General features: G+C 36.4%; 1 protein-coding gene across 1 annotated transcript; it reads right to left on the reverse strand.

Annotated features, from left to right (window-relative positions):
• Positions 1–605: 605 nt before the first annotated feature.
• Positions 606–16,071, reverse strand: LOC129275195 (3-ketoacyl-CoA thiolase B, peroxisomal-like). The gene is made up of 11 exons (XM_054911985.2): positions 15,617–16,071; positions 13,618–13,769; positions 12,374–12,496; positions 10,277–10,375; positions 8,217–8,297; positions 6,736–6,832; positions 6,279–6,372; positions 5,499–5,678; positions 3,098–3,153; positions 2,676–2,821; positions 606–1,834 (listed from the first exon to the last, which is right to left on the reverse strand). Exons 1-11 carry the CDS (start codon positions 15,872–15,874, stop codon positions 1,759–1,761), a joined length of 1,362 nt encoding a protein of 453 aa, XP_054767960.2. The 5' UTR covers positions 15,875–16,071; the 3' UTR covers positions 606–1,758.
• Between the last annotated feature and the right edge of the window lie 39 nt (positions 16,072–16,110).

A 16,110-nucleotide genomic window follows, 5' to 3' on the forward strand; every position in this document is an offset into this window, starting at 1 on the left:
CTTGAAACTTGGACATAAGAGTAATCAAGTATCACTGAACATCCTGTGCGAGTTTCAGGTCACATGATCAAGGTCAAAGGTCATGTAAGGTCAATGAACTTTGGCCACGTTGGGGGTATTTGTTGAATTACCATCATATCTCTATAAGTGTATGGGTCTAGTTCATAAAACGTGGAAATAAGAGTAACCAAGTATCACTGAACATCTTGTGCGAGTTATAGTAGTTTTCAAAATCAGCACTGCTGCTATATTGAATCGCGTGATGCAGGTGAGACGGCCAGAGGCATTCCACTTGTTAAAGTTACAAGCAACTTCAAGTGACTGGATGAAGGAAATCAAGAGGTGCTACTTCGAATTTCCAGTAGCATTACAATCAAATATGCAGATTTTGCAAAATATTTTTATACTTATCATTTTTAGTCTGTATTGTGTCAATGAATTCATTTAGATTAAAATCAAACTTTTTTTAATTATCAGGAAAAACTGTCGGGGCCCCTCATTTTCAGCTACTCGTGAAGCAGTTTGTAACTTTGTGAGAATTTTCATAACGCCCAAATCTCCATCATTATCAATGAAATAAAGAGAAGTCGCAATCCTCTTATCTCTGTATTTAAAAGTACTTTAATTGATTTCATGGCATGGTAAAATGAAGAGATCATATAAGGCAGGAATATGGAATAATTTTTTTTTTTACAAATTATCATCAACCTTGCAAATAACCATAAGAAAGATAAATGTTTCTTATTGACTAAAATAACAAAATATACATGTACTGCACATCCAGACATACTAATTGAACCATGATTTACAGGGGGGAAAATACCTCACTGGTAGAATGTAAAACGATATCAGTGAGTTACAGAGAATCTTTTTTTTTTCAAATCCATATCAGTCAATATTATCACTACTACTTAACAGTGTAATACCATTTTGTCAAATTGTCATCAACATGATCTTCCAGTATGTGATTTTAGGCTTGACATCCAGACCACAGACTTAAAATCACCAAGTGGTCTGACTACATGTCGTATCAAACACCGATATGGCTGAAAAATTTGGTCAACTAAAAACCCCGGGCTCACATTATGTTGGCACATCATATGCAAGGTTCATGGTACGTGTACTACATGACTATTGCACCAATGAGTAAACAGGAGACATTATTTTTGGCATAATCAAACATACATCCATAGACTAAATTACACAGGAAATACAGTGGTAACTGTTAAAGTGAAATAAATTTTGGCTGCATTCATATGGTAAATTTTTTTTATAATTATACTTATGTATGTAGAGCTTGAGCAAAGGCGACTGCTCAACTCACGATTTTCTGCTACCTCATTTTTAAATAAATTTTCTTAATTTTCATTGAGGATCTGTATGACACATAGTTCGAAGACACCAACATTTCAATTTGTATTACGCCTTTTCGTTTAGAATACCCATACTTTATATATATACAATTATGGTTAATATAAAAATGATGACATTTAAATCATTTTTTTCATCACAAACACAAACAAAATAATACAAATTGTCCATTCTTCTGAATATAGACCACTCAAGGGGGGATTTCACAAAGCATTAGCAAACAGACATTCCCTGACATGTGTTATAAGCTACTAAAATCCTTGCATCTGATTGGCTCAGTCAGTGAAACTCACTGACTAGTCACTTCATGAAACGTGTCCAGGAAGAGTGGTCTTTGAAGGCAGATAGAGGCATGGCCCTTGAGTGTGTTTTGATTGTAGTGTATCTTTATTTTCCAGGGTAGTAGAATACCGCAGCAGCACCCATTCCAGTACCAATACACATGGAGACTACACCATAGGCCCTGTCATATACAAAAGAAGTCAAAGGTGAACAAATGTCATACCATGGTATTTATTGTCACTCTCCCGCTGAGTATACAAAGTCTAGAAGGTTTATTTCCAATTCGTCCAATTTTCAACTCGTCTACTATCATTTGACCTACCATCAGTTCGTCCACTATCCACATGGTCTAATTGCCAATTCCTCCACTCACCATTTCGTCTAATAACCAGTTGGTCCATATACCATTTGGTCAAATTGGACTCGGTGTTAAGTGTGCAAAATGAATGAAAATGAAATGGATACTAAACAACTAGCTATGAGACGAAATGGTCGTAGACGAACTGGTGATTCGACGAAGTGATGATTGGACCAAATTGTTTTAGCTAGACCAAATGATTGTTAGAGGAAATGTTGAACGGAATGACATTAGACTAAATGAAAGTAGACCATGTGGTGAGTGGACGAGTTGGCAGTAGACGAATTGACAATTTACCGTCTAGAAGTGTGTCCACATTTTTCACGAAACGTCCCCTTGGTGTTACATTCAGATTGAACTTAAGGCAAAATATCATACCTTGAACAAGATCAACAGAAGTCCAAAACATACGCAGCTGACTGGCAGTAAATATGCAACATTTCTATAATGTCGTCTTTACCTCACAAACTGTTCAAGATATGATAATTTGACTGCATTAACAACTTTATAATTTGACAGCACTACAACTTTTCATATGAAGTAGAAAAAAAAAGCATTATCAAAAGAAAATCCCTTACAGAAATTACAGAGAGTGTTTCAGAGAAAAGGTGTAACAAATTTATCACCAAACCAATTATACCCACTGACTTTCAGATGAGCTCACCTGTTTCCTCTGCGGTCCAACTCATGTAGTAGTGTACCAATCTGTCGTGCCCCAGTGCAGCCCAGCGGATGACCAAGTGCTATAGCGCCCCCATTAGGATTGACCTTCTCCATGGGTATACCAAGATTCTGTACACAATATGTTGCCTGGAATATCAAAGATATGAAAACCAATATCACTTTATTGAAAAAGAGGGACATCTTTTGTTACTCTAGCAGTTATGGAATCACTTTAATTTAAATATCAATATCCCTCCCTCCAAATATTTAACTTGGCAGTGTTTCATATAAATCTGTTCTGAAAAAAAAAATCAAACCAGGTGCCACTGAGACCCTATTACAAATCATTATTTTCAAATGGTTGATATACTGTAATATGCAACAGACACAGACACCAAATCATAGTGCATTGTTTTAACTTACCTGGCTTGCAAAAGCTTCATTTATCTCAAAGATTTCAATGTCATCAGTAGTCAGTCCTGTAAAAATAGCAATGATTGAACCACAAGATTAATTTTCATAATAAAGAAAGATGCAGAATTGATTGTGAGGAAACTGAGAAAAAGAATGAATTTTGGATATTCAATTAAATCAAATCCATAAAAAAAATGTTTAATGGTCATAACCGTACAAACTACCTTAACTGATATCGATCTCATGTAAACTTACAACATCTATCTATAATTTATTAATTAATGACAACTAACCTGATCTTGAAAGACCTTCTTAGAAAATAAATGAATTGAAAAAAAACCTGTTTGCTGCGATTTCTTGAATTTCTTTGGCAAGGTGTTAATCCATACTTTGCCACACTCCACCCAGATGTTAAAAGGGTACCTGGTAGGATGTGAAAGCCTATATGTAGAATGCCTAGCAATTGAGTCTTGGAACTTTTGTTGGAACACTCCCAAGAGAGTGACGAAAGTGCCTACCTTGTGTGCCGGACATGCCAGGATTTGATGGCCAGAGTAATAATAATTAACAATTAATGTATGTTTTGATTCATCCAGGAAAAGTCAAATTACGATGGAAAAAATAAATCTATTCATCTGGACTTACTTTGATTGAAGCAGAACAGTTTCACGTCCGATCCGGGACGCTTCTTCAGCTCTTCTGAACCGGCGGGAAATCGTCGTTGCTGATTGGCGCCGAAGCACCATCAATGTTATTGTCTTGGAGACGTCGAGGAATTTTTCGGATTACAGGATTGTAAATCCGAGAGAGGTCATGTCGTAATCCTCCTCCTTTGTTGAGAGATGGGTTCTAAAGACTTCATTGAGAAGGTGCGGGACATCAAAGTTGAAGACGATGAATGCATTGCCTCCTTTGATGTGTCCGCTCTTTTCACTAGCGTTCCTCCGAATAAGGCAGTAGAAACAGTTCGCAAGCGCCTTACTGACGACCCCAATTTAAGCTCAAGAACTAAACTTGGCCCGGATCAGCTTTGTCAACTTTTAGAACCCTGTCTTTCCACCACTTACTTCACCTATAACGGCAATTTCTACAAGCAAAAGCATGGATGTGCCATGGGATCTCCCATTTCGCCAGTTCTTGCAAATTTGTACATGGAAGACTTTGTGAAATTTGCCCTGAGTTCTTTTCCCGGTATCCCACCTACCCACTGGTTTAGATACGTGGACGATACTTGGGTCAAGATAAAGACTACGGAACTTGATTCTTCTTTCGATCACATCAATAACTGTGATCCGTCTATTAAGTTCACAGTGGAAAGAGTCAAGGACAACCAACTCGCGTTCTTGGATTGCCTCATTACCATCGAGGAAGACAGATTGCTGAGCTCGTCAGTCTACAGAAAAGATACCCACACAGATCAATACCTGTTGTTTGACTCTCATCATCCGCTCATCCACAAGTTGGGAGTAGTGAAGACATTGTTCCACAGAGCTTCATACATTCCTTCTTCTGAGATAACAAAGGAGAAGAAACATAAACATCTCCGAGAGGCTCTACGTAAGTGTGGTTACCACGGGTGGAGCATAGAGAAAGCCCTTCACCCGCGACGCCAACGTGAGAACAACCTTCCTCGACCGACGGAACAGGGGCGTCGCTTCGGTGTCTCTGTCCCCTACGTCAGAGGACTTTCAGAGAAAATCCGGAGGATCCTGTCTTCTTACCACATCCCGGTGTACTTCAAACCGACTAACACACTTAGGCAGAAATTGGTTTACCCGAAGGATAAAATTCCCAAAGACAAGAAAAGCAACATTGTCTATGCTATCCAGTGCCAAGAGACAGGTTGCAGCGCTAATTATATTGGTGAAACCAAACAACCCCTCTACAAGCGTTTGTATCAACATCGCAGACCAGGCGCATCAGGATACGATTCTGCCGTATACTCCCACCTGAACACATCTAAACACAATTTCAAAGATAAAGATGTGCTCATCCTAAACAAAGAACCTAGGTGGTTTGAGAGGGGGGTCCGTGAGGCGGTCTACGTCAACGCAAGAGAACCCATCTCTCAACAAAGGAGGAGGATTACGACATAACCTCTCTCGGATTTACAATCCTGTAATCCGAAAAATTCTTCGACGTCTCCAAGACAATAACATCGATGGTGCTTCGGCGCCAATTGGCAACGACGATTTCCCGCCAGTTCAGAAGAGCTGAAGAAGCGTCCCGGATCGGACGTGAAACTGTTCTGCTTCAATCAAAGTAAGTCCAGATGAATAGATTTATTTTTCCCATCGTAATAATTAACAATGTAAAGCATTAAGTATTATAGCACTAAATAACTGTAACTATTATTATCATTACTATTTATTTATCAATGTAGCTTAAAACCAAGTTCGGAATGTCTTACCAGCCTTCTTTAAAGCCTCAGGGATAGCGTAGGCAGGACCAATACCCATGATGGACGGTGGTACACCTACCACAGCATAGGATACTAACACACCCATAACGGGTAGGTTAAGAGACTCCGCAGCCTGTCGACTGGCTACCAACACCGCTGCTGCACCGTCACTTACTTGACTTGAGTTTCCTGTGTTCATGTGAGAAATTTAAAAAATGTGACTAATGTTACCAACCAAATCAAACCAACAATAAATTGCCAGGCAAAGTTCTCTGTAAGAAACCATAAGAGTCTTATAAAGCCTTCAAAAAAAAAAAAATTACAATTAAGAAAAAACTTTATAAGTAATTCCTCTTCTACCTGTTGACAAATTTGTAGTAACAAATTCCCCGATAGATAATTATAGTTGTTTCTTTGATACCATTCCTAGCTTGCCTGCTGACAGTATGTAGTATGCACATCCCATGCTCATGTGAACAAATCTTCATTCCTTTTTGTGCTTTAAATCTCTCACTGAAACTCTTGCACATTAAGTAGATGAGGTATGGTTTGTTGATGATAAATTTTGACAAGCTATATACATGTATATATCTACATACATTGTTTCAAACCTTTAGATTTTTTTTTTTCAAATTACTTGCAGATAAAAAATTGAAATTCATTACGGTCAACATGTACTCATTGTTTAGCGGTCACAAATGTACCTTAAAATATCATTTTTAAAAAAGGTGAGAGGGGGGTCATGATGAAAAATTTTTTTTATCATAATTGGAATATGCAGCATTTTACCTGCAGTAGTAGTGCCTTCAGGGGAAAAGGCTGGTTTGAGTTTGGCGAGGCCTTCTATAGTTGTGTTACCACGGACACCATCATCTTTGGTTACCTGACAAAAGAAGGAAAAAGGCAAAGAAAAAATTACCACAAGCTATGAGGATTTTTGTTTTTTAATTAAAGAATGAAAGTGGGCATTACTAGTGTATATGAAGAATGCAAATTTTACAAGATGACCAAATCAAACATTTGTATTTGATATATTGACTCTTTGCATAACTTGTCTGTCAATTATTGGCAGAATGCAGGATACATGTCTCCAGTAGACTTTTTAAGAGTATGAAATGCAAGGATGTAGGATTTTGCCATTTTTTCAATAGTCACATCCTTTGCAAAGTGGCTGTGAAAACCAACCTTACTCCTATCACAGACAAAAATGCCAAGGAAAGACAGAACTGTAGGAGAAAATACTCACTGTGATTGGTCTTTCTTGCCCGGCCTCGTCAAGGATTATTGTTGATACAGGAATAATCTCTCTGTCAAAGTACCCATTCTTCTGTGCAGCTGCTGCTCTGCAATAATAATAATTAAAAAAGACAATTAGACTTGTTTATTAAAATGTAGGCATGTACACAAACATATATCATGATTATGAAAATCTTAATACACTGATCAAGTGAAAACATATGCAAAACAAAACACTCAATAAGTAATAGATTTGTATAGCATACAATGATAAGGTGAAATAATGCATCAAGTAACAATAGTAATGAATAATGTAAAATGGTGATGAAAAATACTGATATAATATAGATACAAGATAGAGAGATATAATACTCATTAAAAATATATATAAAGGCAAAAATCTATTTCAACAAATTTAGTATTTTCTATTTTTAATTTTCATTCTTTTTTATACAAATATTTTTTGAATACCTAATCTAATAAATATCAGTAAACTCAAACTTTCACCTTTTTTCCTTCTTATTCCAATCCTCATCTGGATTTAAAGCAATGTAGAACAATTATTGGTTTCTGTTCTATCACTTTACTAAGATTTTGTTCTGTGCTTCTTTCCAACAAATTTTCACCCAGATTCATAATGTGACCTTGTATGATTTACCCTTGTTAGAGCACATACAAGATGACAAACACTACTCGAAGCACTCAAAATAGGTCATGTTTGATCAGAACCGTATAGCAAAAAGCAAAGTTCATATGGCCCATATGTGGGTAACACCATGTTCAGACTATTGTCCAAGGGCAAGAGACTCTTTTTTTTTTCTACAGGCGCAGAGACAAATTGGAGGAGAGAGTGGAACCTGAGAGTAGATGGAACACATATCACTTGGGTATTCTCTCTCCAACTTGGAGTCCGTGTCCGAGCCACAAAGACTGGTTGTAAAAAGATCAAATCAGGGGAGACCTTCCTACCTCGATCTCTGACAACAATCTGAACGGAGGGAAAGAGATATCATACCCTCTCTACCAATAAGATTAAATATGACCTTTGATCCCCTTATGATATCTGAGATTGCTAAAGTGAGCCTGAGAGGAACAGTACTGCAACATTTTTATACTGGATCTAGGGCTTTAGTCCCACAAAAGGTATAGTGGTAATGCTACTACGTTTGGTAACAACAACATTTTGAGGTTTAAATTTCGGAATTATAGCAAGAAGCTATCCCCTCCATGCTTGAGAAGTGGTTGTATACCAAAAGCAAACCAAGGCAAGTTATTAATACCAGGCCTTTTCATATAAATGTGTATGCAAGCATACATTAATTTATTGTAAAGGGGATTCCAGGGCACCCCAAGCCCCTATATACTTTACCCCTGCAAACATGCATGTATCCAGATATTCTGATATAAATTTACCCCATTGAAATAAAATGTTGGATTGCATTTTTCTAATAAAATCTGCCTTTCTGAGATTTTATAAATTCACAAACTTACTTGAGTTGCGAGTCTAATGCCATTTGGTCCTGTTCCTGCCTTGATATACCAAATTTCTCAGCAACATTCTCAGATGTTATGCTTTAGTGTAGAGAAAAAAAAGGAAAACAGGAGGAATTAATCATCTTTATATTTGGAAACTGATGAAAAAAAACACACATTCATTATTTAATTTTAAACATTAATGAGAAAAAGTATTGACAACTTTTTATAGAACAAAATACAGTGTATGATCTTCTTCGTCTTTATCTCTTTAAAAATCAGATTAAAAATAAATCACTGCATTTATTTTATAAGTAATTGTTGATCTTCAAAGAAACAATGATATATTATTGATTATTTGTTCGCTTTAGTCATTGCAGTGTTTTTTGTTTGAAATGCATGTATTTTATACATGCAGCAGTCATGATAGAAAAGGTTAAACACTACAATGTGCACATTAGATACAGAAAAATACAGTCGAATGACACATGAAAAATATCAAAACCACAGACTGACTGAGTTAAGAAAAAACAAATAGAAATTGTTCAAGAATAGAAATAAATACTAAGAGATCAACAGTTAAATCACATTTCATGGAATTATAATAATATTTCCTCTCAAGTTCAATCATGAAAGGTAAATGTGACTAACTATTAAAGAATGAGAATTCAAAGTTAATGTGCAAAGTTAAATGGGAAAGTCTTGTCTGCTTTTATATATTTGCAATGGGTGGAAGTACGGAGTGGGAAGCAAGTCCGAAGTTATTCATGATTGAATATATTCATACTTAGGTGGTCGAATTATATCATTATTTTGCAAATAATGATAATTATGAAATTTACAGAGCAATATATCACATTAGCAAAAATCAGGGTAAAAAAAAGAAAAGAAACATAAAATAAAATATCTGAAAGGGAGTGCCATCATGAGACACTAGCTTAATGGTGATGGAATATGGTTCAGTAGCCGACTTACGTCAAGGCTTCCATGCATGGTAATGATAATGATGGTAAGTTATTTTTTCTTAATAGGTGGTTTCAGACCGCCTCGAAGTTCGTCAGTTCCAGGTATTTTCTGATCGGGAAATATACCCCAATCAGAAAATACCAGGTAATATTGGCAATGTGAAAGCAAATTACGCGTAATCTCCCCGAAAGAAAATACCCACTAAATAGTAGGTACTTGTCAAAATTACAAGAACTTTCGCGGGGATTTTTCCAAGGTCGCAGGTATTTTGGCAATGTGAAAGCAATTTACGGGAACTTTTAGCCTAGCGTGTAGTTGGGCGCGGGCGCCTTGGGTGGCTGCTGAGCTAGTGATTTTGAATCTCGCACCTTGCTTGCTTATCAGACCATAATGCGCATGCTCGTAACTTCAGGAACTTATCCCGTAGGGTATGTTTCGGGGCGGTGTGAATGCAAGAATAATGGGTATTTTTTAGCCTAAAAAAGTTTTTGTAATTTAACGGGGATTCTCATGATTGAGGCGGTTTGAAACCACCTAATGTAACTGAAGTGGGACCCAGTGTAGAGTGAATGGGATCTTCCCAACCAGGCTGAGGATTGCATTTGTTTACATAAAAGTTATATTCTGCTTAGCCTCACCTTGCTTTTGGTTTTAAAACCTACCCAAAATGTGTGTAGTTGACTTCTACGTGGTTACAATGAACACGGGCTTTCTAGAGTGTTTATTTTGAAAATCAGATTTTTTTTTCCCGTTTATTTTTGAAAATCATGAGTAGAAAATCTTTTGATGTATACAAACAGTTGTGCTAAAAAGTTAATGAACCCCACCACGATATGCACTCTTTCATGCCAAGTATTAAAATGTAGACAACACTACAATGTTTAGTGAGCCCAGAGAAACGAACTTTATTGAATGCAATATTTTATCACCTGACTTCATATATATCTGAAATACAGCAGAACTTGAACACTTTAAATGTGTTCATTTTATGGTGGGGTTCACTAGTTTTTTAGCACCACTGTAGATGCATGAACATGTACATCAGTCTTGTGGACCCTTGACACAGTTAACCTGACCGAATAATTAAATGATGATTTTAGTTTTTGGCTTACCCCATGGGAATTAGGCAATCTTGGGTGGTCTGATCAAGCATGACTCTGGGATTGAGGTCTTCACCTTGATACATCTGTGATCGGGTCATCGACTCAACTCTGAATGTTTGAGGGTACAAAGAGAGATGGATGGTAGGGTGAAAGACACAGATTGAGTGAAAAAGAAAATTTGAGTAAAAGGGAAATGGAGGAAGGGGCAAGCAGGGAAAAAAGGAAAGAGAGAGAGGGGGGTGAATGATAGAAAAAGAGGAAGGGGGGATGGGAAGTGAGTGAAAGAAAAAGAGAGAAAATATGAAATGGGTGATGAAAAGAAGAGGTAAATGAGGAGAATAAAATATATGAGGAAAAATTATAAAAAGGAGGACCAGAAAAAAGGATGAAAAAAAAAGATAAACTATTTTAAGGTACGGGTGTGTATGCACAGTATGTAAAGAAATGGGGGGGGGGGGTGTTTGAAAGTTTCTTTTATTGAAAGAGAGAGCATTCAGTCAACTTTGAAACAATAAATAGCAAAGGAGAACCTGCATATTTCTAGAGAGGTGAGAGTGATAAAGCATTATTAGCTACAGTAAAGCATGATGGTCAAGAGGGAATATTACATTTGCAGGTACTGAAATGTTCAGTGTGTATAATATGCTAGCAATGAAAATTGCTGGTGAGCCGTACACATCAAAAAGATTGCTGAATCAAATGTAGTGTCTCACCCCATAGGAATAAGGGAGTCTCTAGAATTGGCAAACTCTTGGACTCTTGGGTTCTGATCTCTAAATCGAGCCTCTCTATCACTCCTGCTCATGGATTCAACACTGGCTCAAATATGGATTAAAAACTGTCAATTTCAGATGGTGTAAACTAATGGTGAGAGCTACGTCTATGTAGCTGAATATTCTACTTAGTTGATTTAGGTATCAATATTTCTTAAAAGCCAGAGTTAATTTCCTGTTAAAATTTCAAATTCCCAATTGTCTACTTAATTCTCCTATTCATAAGAACTATAAACAAAATAAAAGTTAAGTGTCCAGACGTCAGCCAATAGTCTTTCTTGAATGGTTTACAAACTACATGTACTTTGAAAATGATTTCATATTAGTTACATATTTGAGAAAAAAAATTACATATCATAATTTTGGTCATGGAAAATTAAAGCTCATAATATCAATATCTGCATATTTCAAAGTAAATAGCTATGTAACCACAAGTAAATAACTAAAAGTAAGTAAATAACCAAAACTTACTGGGAAAATGTACACAGGACAGCTGTTTGCATACAACGTCACAAAATTGCAACTTTCAAATTCAATAAATACTTTGATGGATTTTTTGTCAAACCTTCTGCAATACTTCTTTCATTTTTTCTGCTTTGATCAAACCAAATTTGTTATCCTAATGGATTTTCTCTTCAGATTCCATTGCAATAAATAACAAGACTCAAATTCTCCCATCAAAATTGTTATGATAAACCAGATCAAATCCTGTATAGGGTCATTCTTGGTCACGAGTATGACCGAAATTATGACAAATCTTGGCTTTAGTCATACATGTAAATCAAATTTATTTTTAGAGATTTAGTAATGCAAAGGGGCAATTCCATAAAATAATCAACCTTTTTGTACGTCCAACCCCCATTTTTCTCAAGTCTTACTTCACTTTACAAACTGACCAAGTCATGGACCCTTGAGAACATTACTGACTGTCAAACGAACAAGAAATCAGAGACAGAAAATTTTATGAAGTCCCCACATATAGGGGGTCGGACGTACATATTTTATGGAATTGCCCAAAGGTTATATAACATTAGCATGCTTAATCAGCTATCATTTGGAAATATTTTTGTTGTCTCCAATACGCAGGTTCAAGGTCACAAGTCAAAAAAAGTAGGTCACATGTGTGACTTCACACAGAAGCTTGATTTTGAAAGTTTAATTTCATTTTAAAATCCTGCAAATTTCAAAATGAAATTAGATTTTCAAAATTATCATAATTATGAATCTCTAAAATTTGTAGATTTATAACTAATTAAAGTCAAGACTTGTCATAATTTCAATCACACATGCGACCAAGACTATCTCGCAAAAATCCCCAAAAGGTGATTCTTACCCTCCAGCCAAAGCGACATCATAGACACCACTCTTGATCCCACCTGCTGCATTCATAAAAGCTTGAAGACCAGACGAACATTGTCTATTGACTGTGTTGACCGGTACTGACTCTGGAATACCACTATAAACAAATGGAAAAAATGAAATAAAAATGAAAAATGACAAATATAGGATGGGGGTTGGGTGTCCAGACACTTTAACATTTTGGAACCTTCTTTTTTTGTCTTTGGATTGCAAAAAAATATAAAATAAATAGGTATAATTATTTTTTCAGTTTGGTTCTCAATAATATTATCTAAGACTTTGCACTATTGATGAACCTTTGCTTGCTAACTTTTTCAAATGGCTGTTCAAAATCAATTGTCCGGACACCCAACCTGTCCGGACACACAACTGGGTATACTGTATAATTTGATAAAAGAATAACAGAATAAAATCAATGACTGTCAAAAGACTTACAAAGAAAAAAAAATAGAGATTTTGTCAACTCTCTGCCAGCTTCTCGATTGACTGTGTTGATTGGTACTGGCTCTGGGATACCACTTTCAACAAATGGACAAAATAAAGATTTAAAATTACTTGTTTTTAATATTTTTCCAATCAAATCTTGGGCTTGTTTCATAAAACTTGTTATAATATGGTTAAAAACTACAGAAATCATTCGATTTGATTGACTTATAGGCAGATTGTGCATTGTAACATGTTTTTTTTAATGAAATAGTACCCTAAATTGCAATACTGACAAATAATTTGATAAATATCACAACAGATTATAAATAACAAAAAGAATACAAAAGAACATGAATATAACGAAAATAACATTTGATAATTTACTCTCTGTCAGCTTCTATGTGGACTACTGACACAATCATACAAAATGAATGAACAATCACAAGAATTGGTTTTCCCCTTTACTATAGCATTGGACAAAAATAATAAAACACCTCTAATATTGTTGATTTATAACATTCATGATTTACCCATGAAAATTAATCAAGTACGCGTTAAAGAGATGTTACGGTCTGGTGGATGTGTAGATTACAAGGTACAGGGTCTCTATCCCATTGCAACTGTGCTGTTCAGCAAGACATTACTCTATATTTGCCACACTCAACCCAGGCATAGTGAGTGGTACAATTCATAAAACAAAAAATAAATGAAAAAATGTTGTCAATTCGATATGGAAAGGTTAGTAAGAACGGGCTTCAATTATTTCTGTTTTAAATTCACTTATTCACTCACCTATAGAACTGGGCAAATCTGGCATGGATAGCCCCTCCACCCGGTAAAAGAACATTCCCAACAACAATGTCACCCAGCCTGTCTGGGGAGATCTTCGTCTCATCAAGTACTCCCTTGAAAGCTGCAGCTAGTAAATCATCAGCATGAGTGTCCTAAATAAAAAAAAAGAACGGTCAAATTTCATGACTAAATGAAAATAAAAGTTAAAGGTACTATTTTAAAAAAGTATTTTAATTACCAAAAACAATAGATTAAATATGCGATGTAAAATCAAATGGATATACAATTAGTTTATTTGATACTTTTCCGGATCTACCATTATAAACTTATAGAAGTCTTGCAGGTTATATTTTCATTCCAGTCCATGATTCAAATGAATACTTGAAACTTTCTCTGACGATACAGTCCTTTATATCAAATGTTAGAAGTTATCTTTATGAATCTTGATTATTTGCTGCTTTATATTATTATTTTGTCTCAAGTTTGTTACATTTTCTTCTTTTATTTTCTTCAACACTATGTTCATTATTATTTTGCGTTTTATGTTTTGTTTTAATTATCAATCTTACATTTTTTGAATTATTTTCTCTTAATTAGGACCCCATGGAAGAAAAGTGAGATTTTGTAAATATCACTGAAATCTCCATTGTAAATATTTTCTTGATTTTCATGTATTTTATTTATGATTTTTATATGGAAATAAAAAACAAACAAACTTGTATCCTCTATGTATTGAAGAATTTGTTTGGGCTGTATTAACAATCAACCAAGCAGAGAAACTTTAAAAAGATCATTTTTTATTCCAATTTAAAATGAACAGATATGGAAAAACATGAAGGAATGATAACTGTGACTGCAACAATAAAACCAAGATTCATATTTCATGTAATTTGTACAAAGAGTTCACTAACATACAACAGGTAATATTTTTCATGAATTATCTCTTTTATTACTTTTAGGTTTGATTCAGTTTCTGTAGGATTAGACAACAACTACTGCAATTAATTGTATTACAAATACTCTAGTAGGAAAAAGGAAAAAGTTGAATGGACTTTGATCTGTAGGCCTACATCTATTGACATAACATTCAGTAAACAGACTCAATACTGGATCTGTAAGTGATTGACCTTTACCTAGATATTTTTAAGGCAACTTGTAAAAGGTCTGTGTCACATCTTTTAACAGGGATCCCACTACAAGGGTACTTGTGTCTTTTCACAGCAGTTTTCTTGCTTGCTCCGTTATTTGTCTTTTATTTATTAAGTATCAGGATTGGTAATGAAAAACAACTTGCAGGATTCCTGAAGGAAAGACATGGCTCTTAGTCTTAGCCTCTAACTTTGTCTTTGACAGGGTCTGTACATATATAAACATGTGTGTATTTGACTTGGAAAAAACCCGGGGGGGGGGGGGGGTACTCGACCAAAAAAGTGGTAGGTATGTGCCGCGGGTGAGACAAAAACCAGGGGCCTTGGAGCGAACTTATTGTAAAAAGGAGGGTCCTCGGAACGGGCTTCGGAACTATAAATGTTTGTGAAAACGGGGGTCCTTGGAACGGATCGCCTGCGTGTGCATCCCTATGGAATGCGGGCATACGTGTATGTAGCTAGCTATAGCCCAGCAGCTAGCAGCACGGGCGCCGGGTGCGCTTGCGCAGAGAGGCGATGGTCGGACAGCGCTCTGCGGCTGCTTTTCACCAAAATTGCAGCTCATTGTGGCAGATCAATGCGACCGGAACGGCGTAACAAAAAATATGCGAAGCTTTGGAGCGGATTTCTTTCTTCTTTTCTCTCAATAAGAAAAAAATGCTCTGCTTCGGAGCGGCTTTCTTAGTTCTTTTTCTCAATAAGATGAAAATGCTATGCCCTGGTACGGAAATGTGAGTGTAAAAATGGGGTCCGGTCCCCTCTGCGGCACATACCCACTATAAACTGAGTGCCCCCCCCCCCCTGTGTCTGTCTCACTCTCACTCAACATGCTCAAAATTTGTGTTTTCAACCTTAAAAGATCCCTTTTTGGCTTTTCCAATAGGTGTTCTCAGTGCTGAACAAACCACCACGTCGTCTGCATTTTTCCTCCTCTCTGCTACGGCTCGCCGCTGAGAGGTGACTCCTGCCGCGGCCAGGGCCGGGGTGCAGCTGTGTAGTCTCGCGGTGGTTCCAGCAGCAGAACTCCCATGTTGAATTCCCCTGGAAAGATGACTTAAAATAGCATTCATCCGATGCATGCTGGGCTCTTTAACGTGTGAGTTCGACATCAATATGGCCGATTATAGGATAAGCCTTTTGAGTATTGATAGAAAAGCCGTTTCTTGGCTGTTTTCGCTATTTTCGGCAAAAAGAGGGGATCAAAGTTCAAGACACATGGGTGTGTACGATGTAAACATTGCAGTCTTGTTTCCAACCGTTTTGATTATTCGCTCGACAAGCCGGCCGCCCCTCAATGAAGACCAAAAATGTATATATTGAACGGTAAACACCCCACACGATGGCA

This window comes from Lytechinus pictus, chromosome 13 (genome assembly GCF_037042905.1).
Source record: "Lytechinus pictus isolate F3 Inbred chromosome 13, Lp3.0, whole genome shotgun sequence".
In the NCBI taxonomy this organism is placed as follows: Eukaryota; Metazoa; Echinodermata; class Echinoidea; order Temnopleuroida; family Toxopneustidae; genus Lytechinus; species Lytechinus pictus.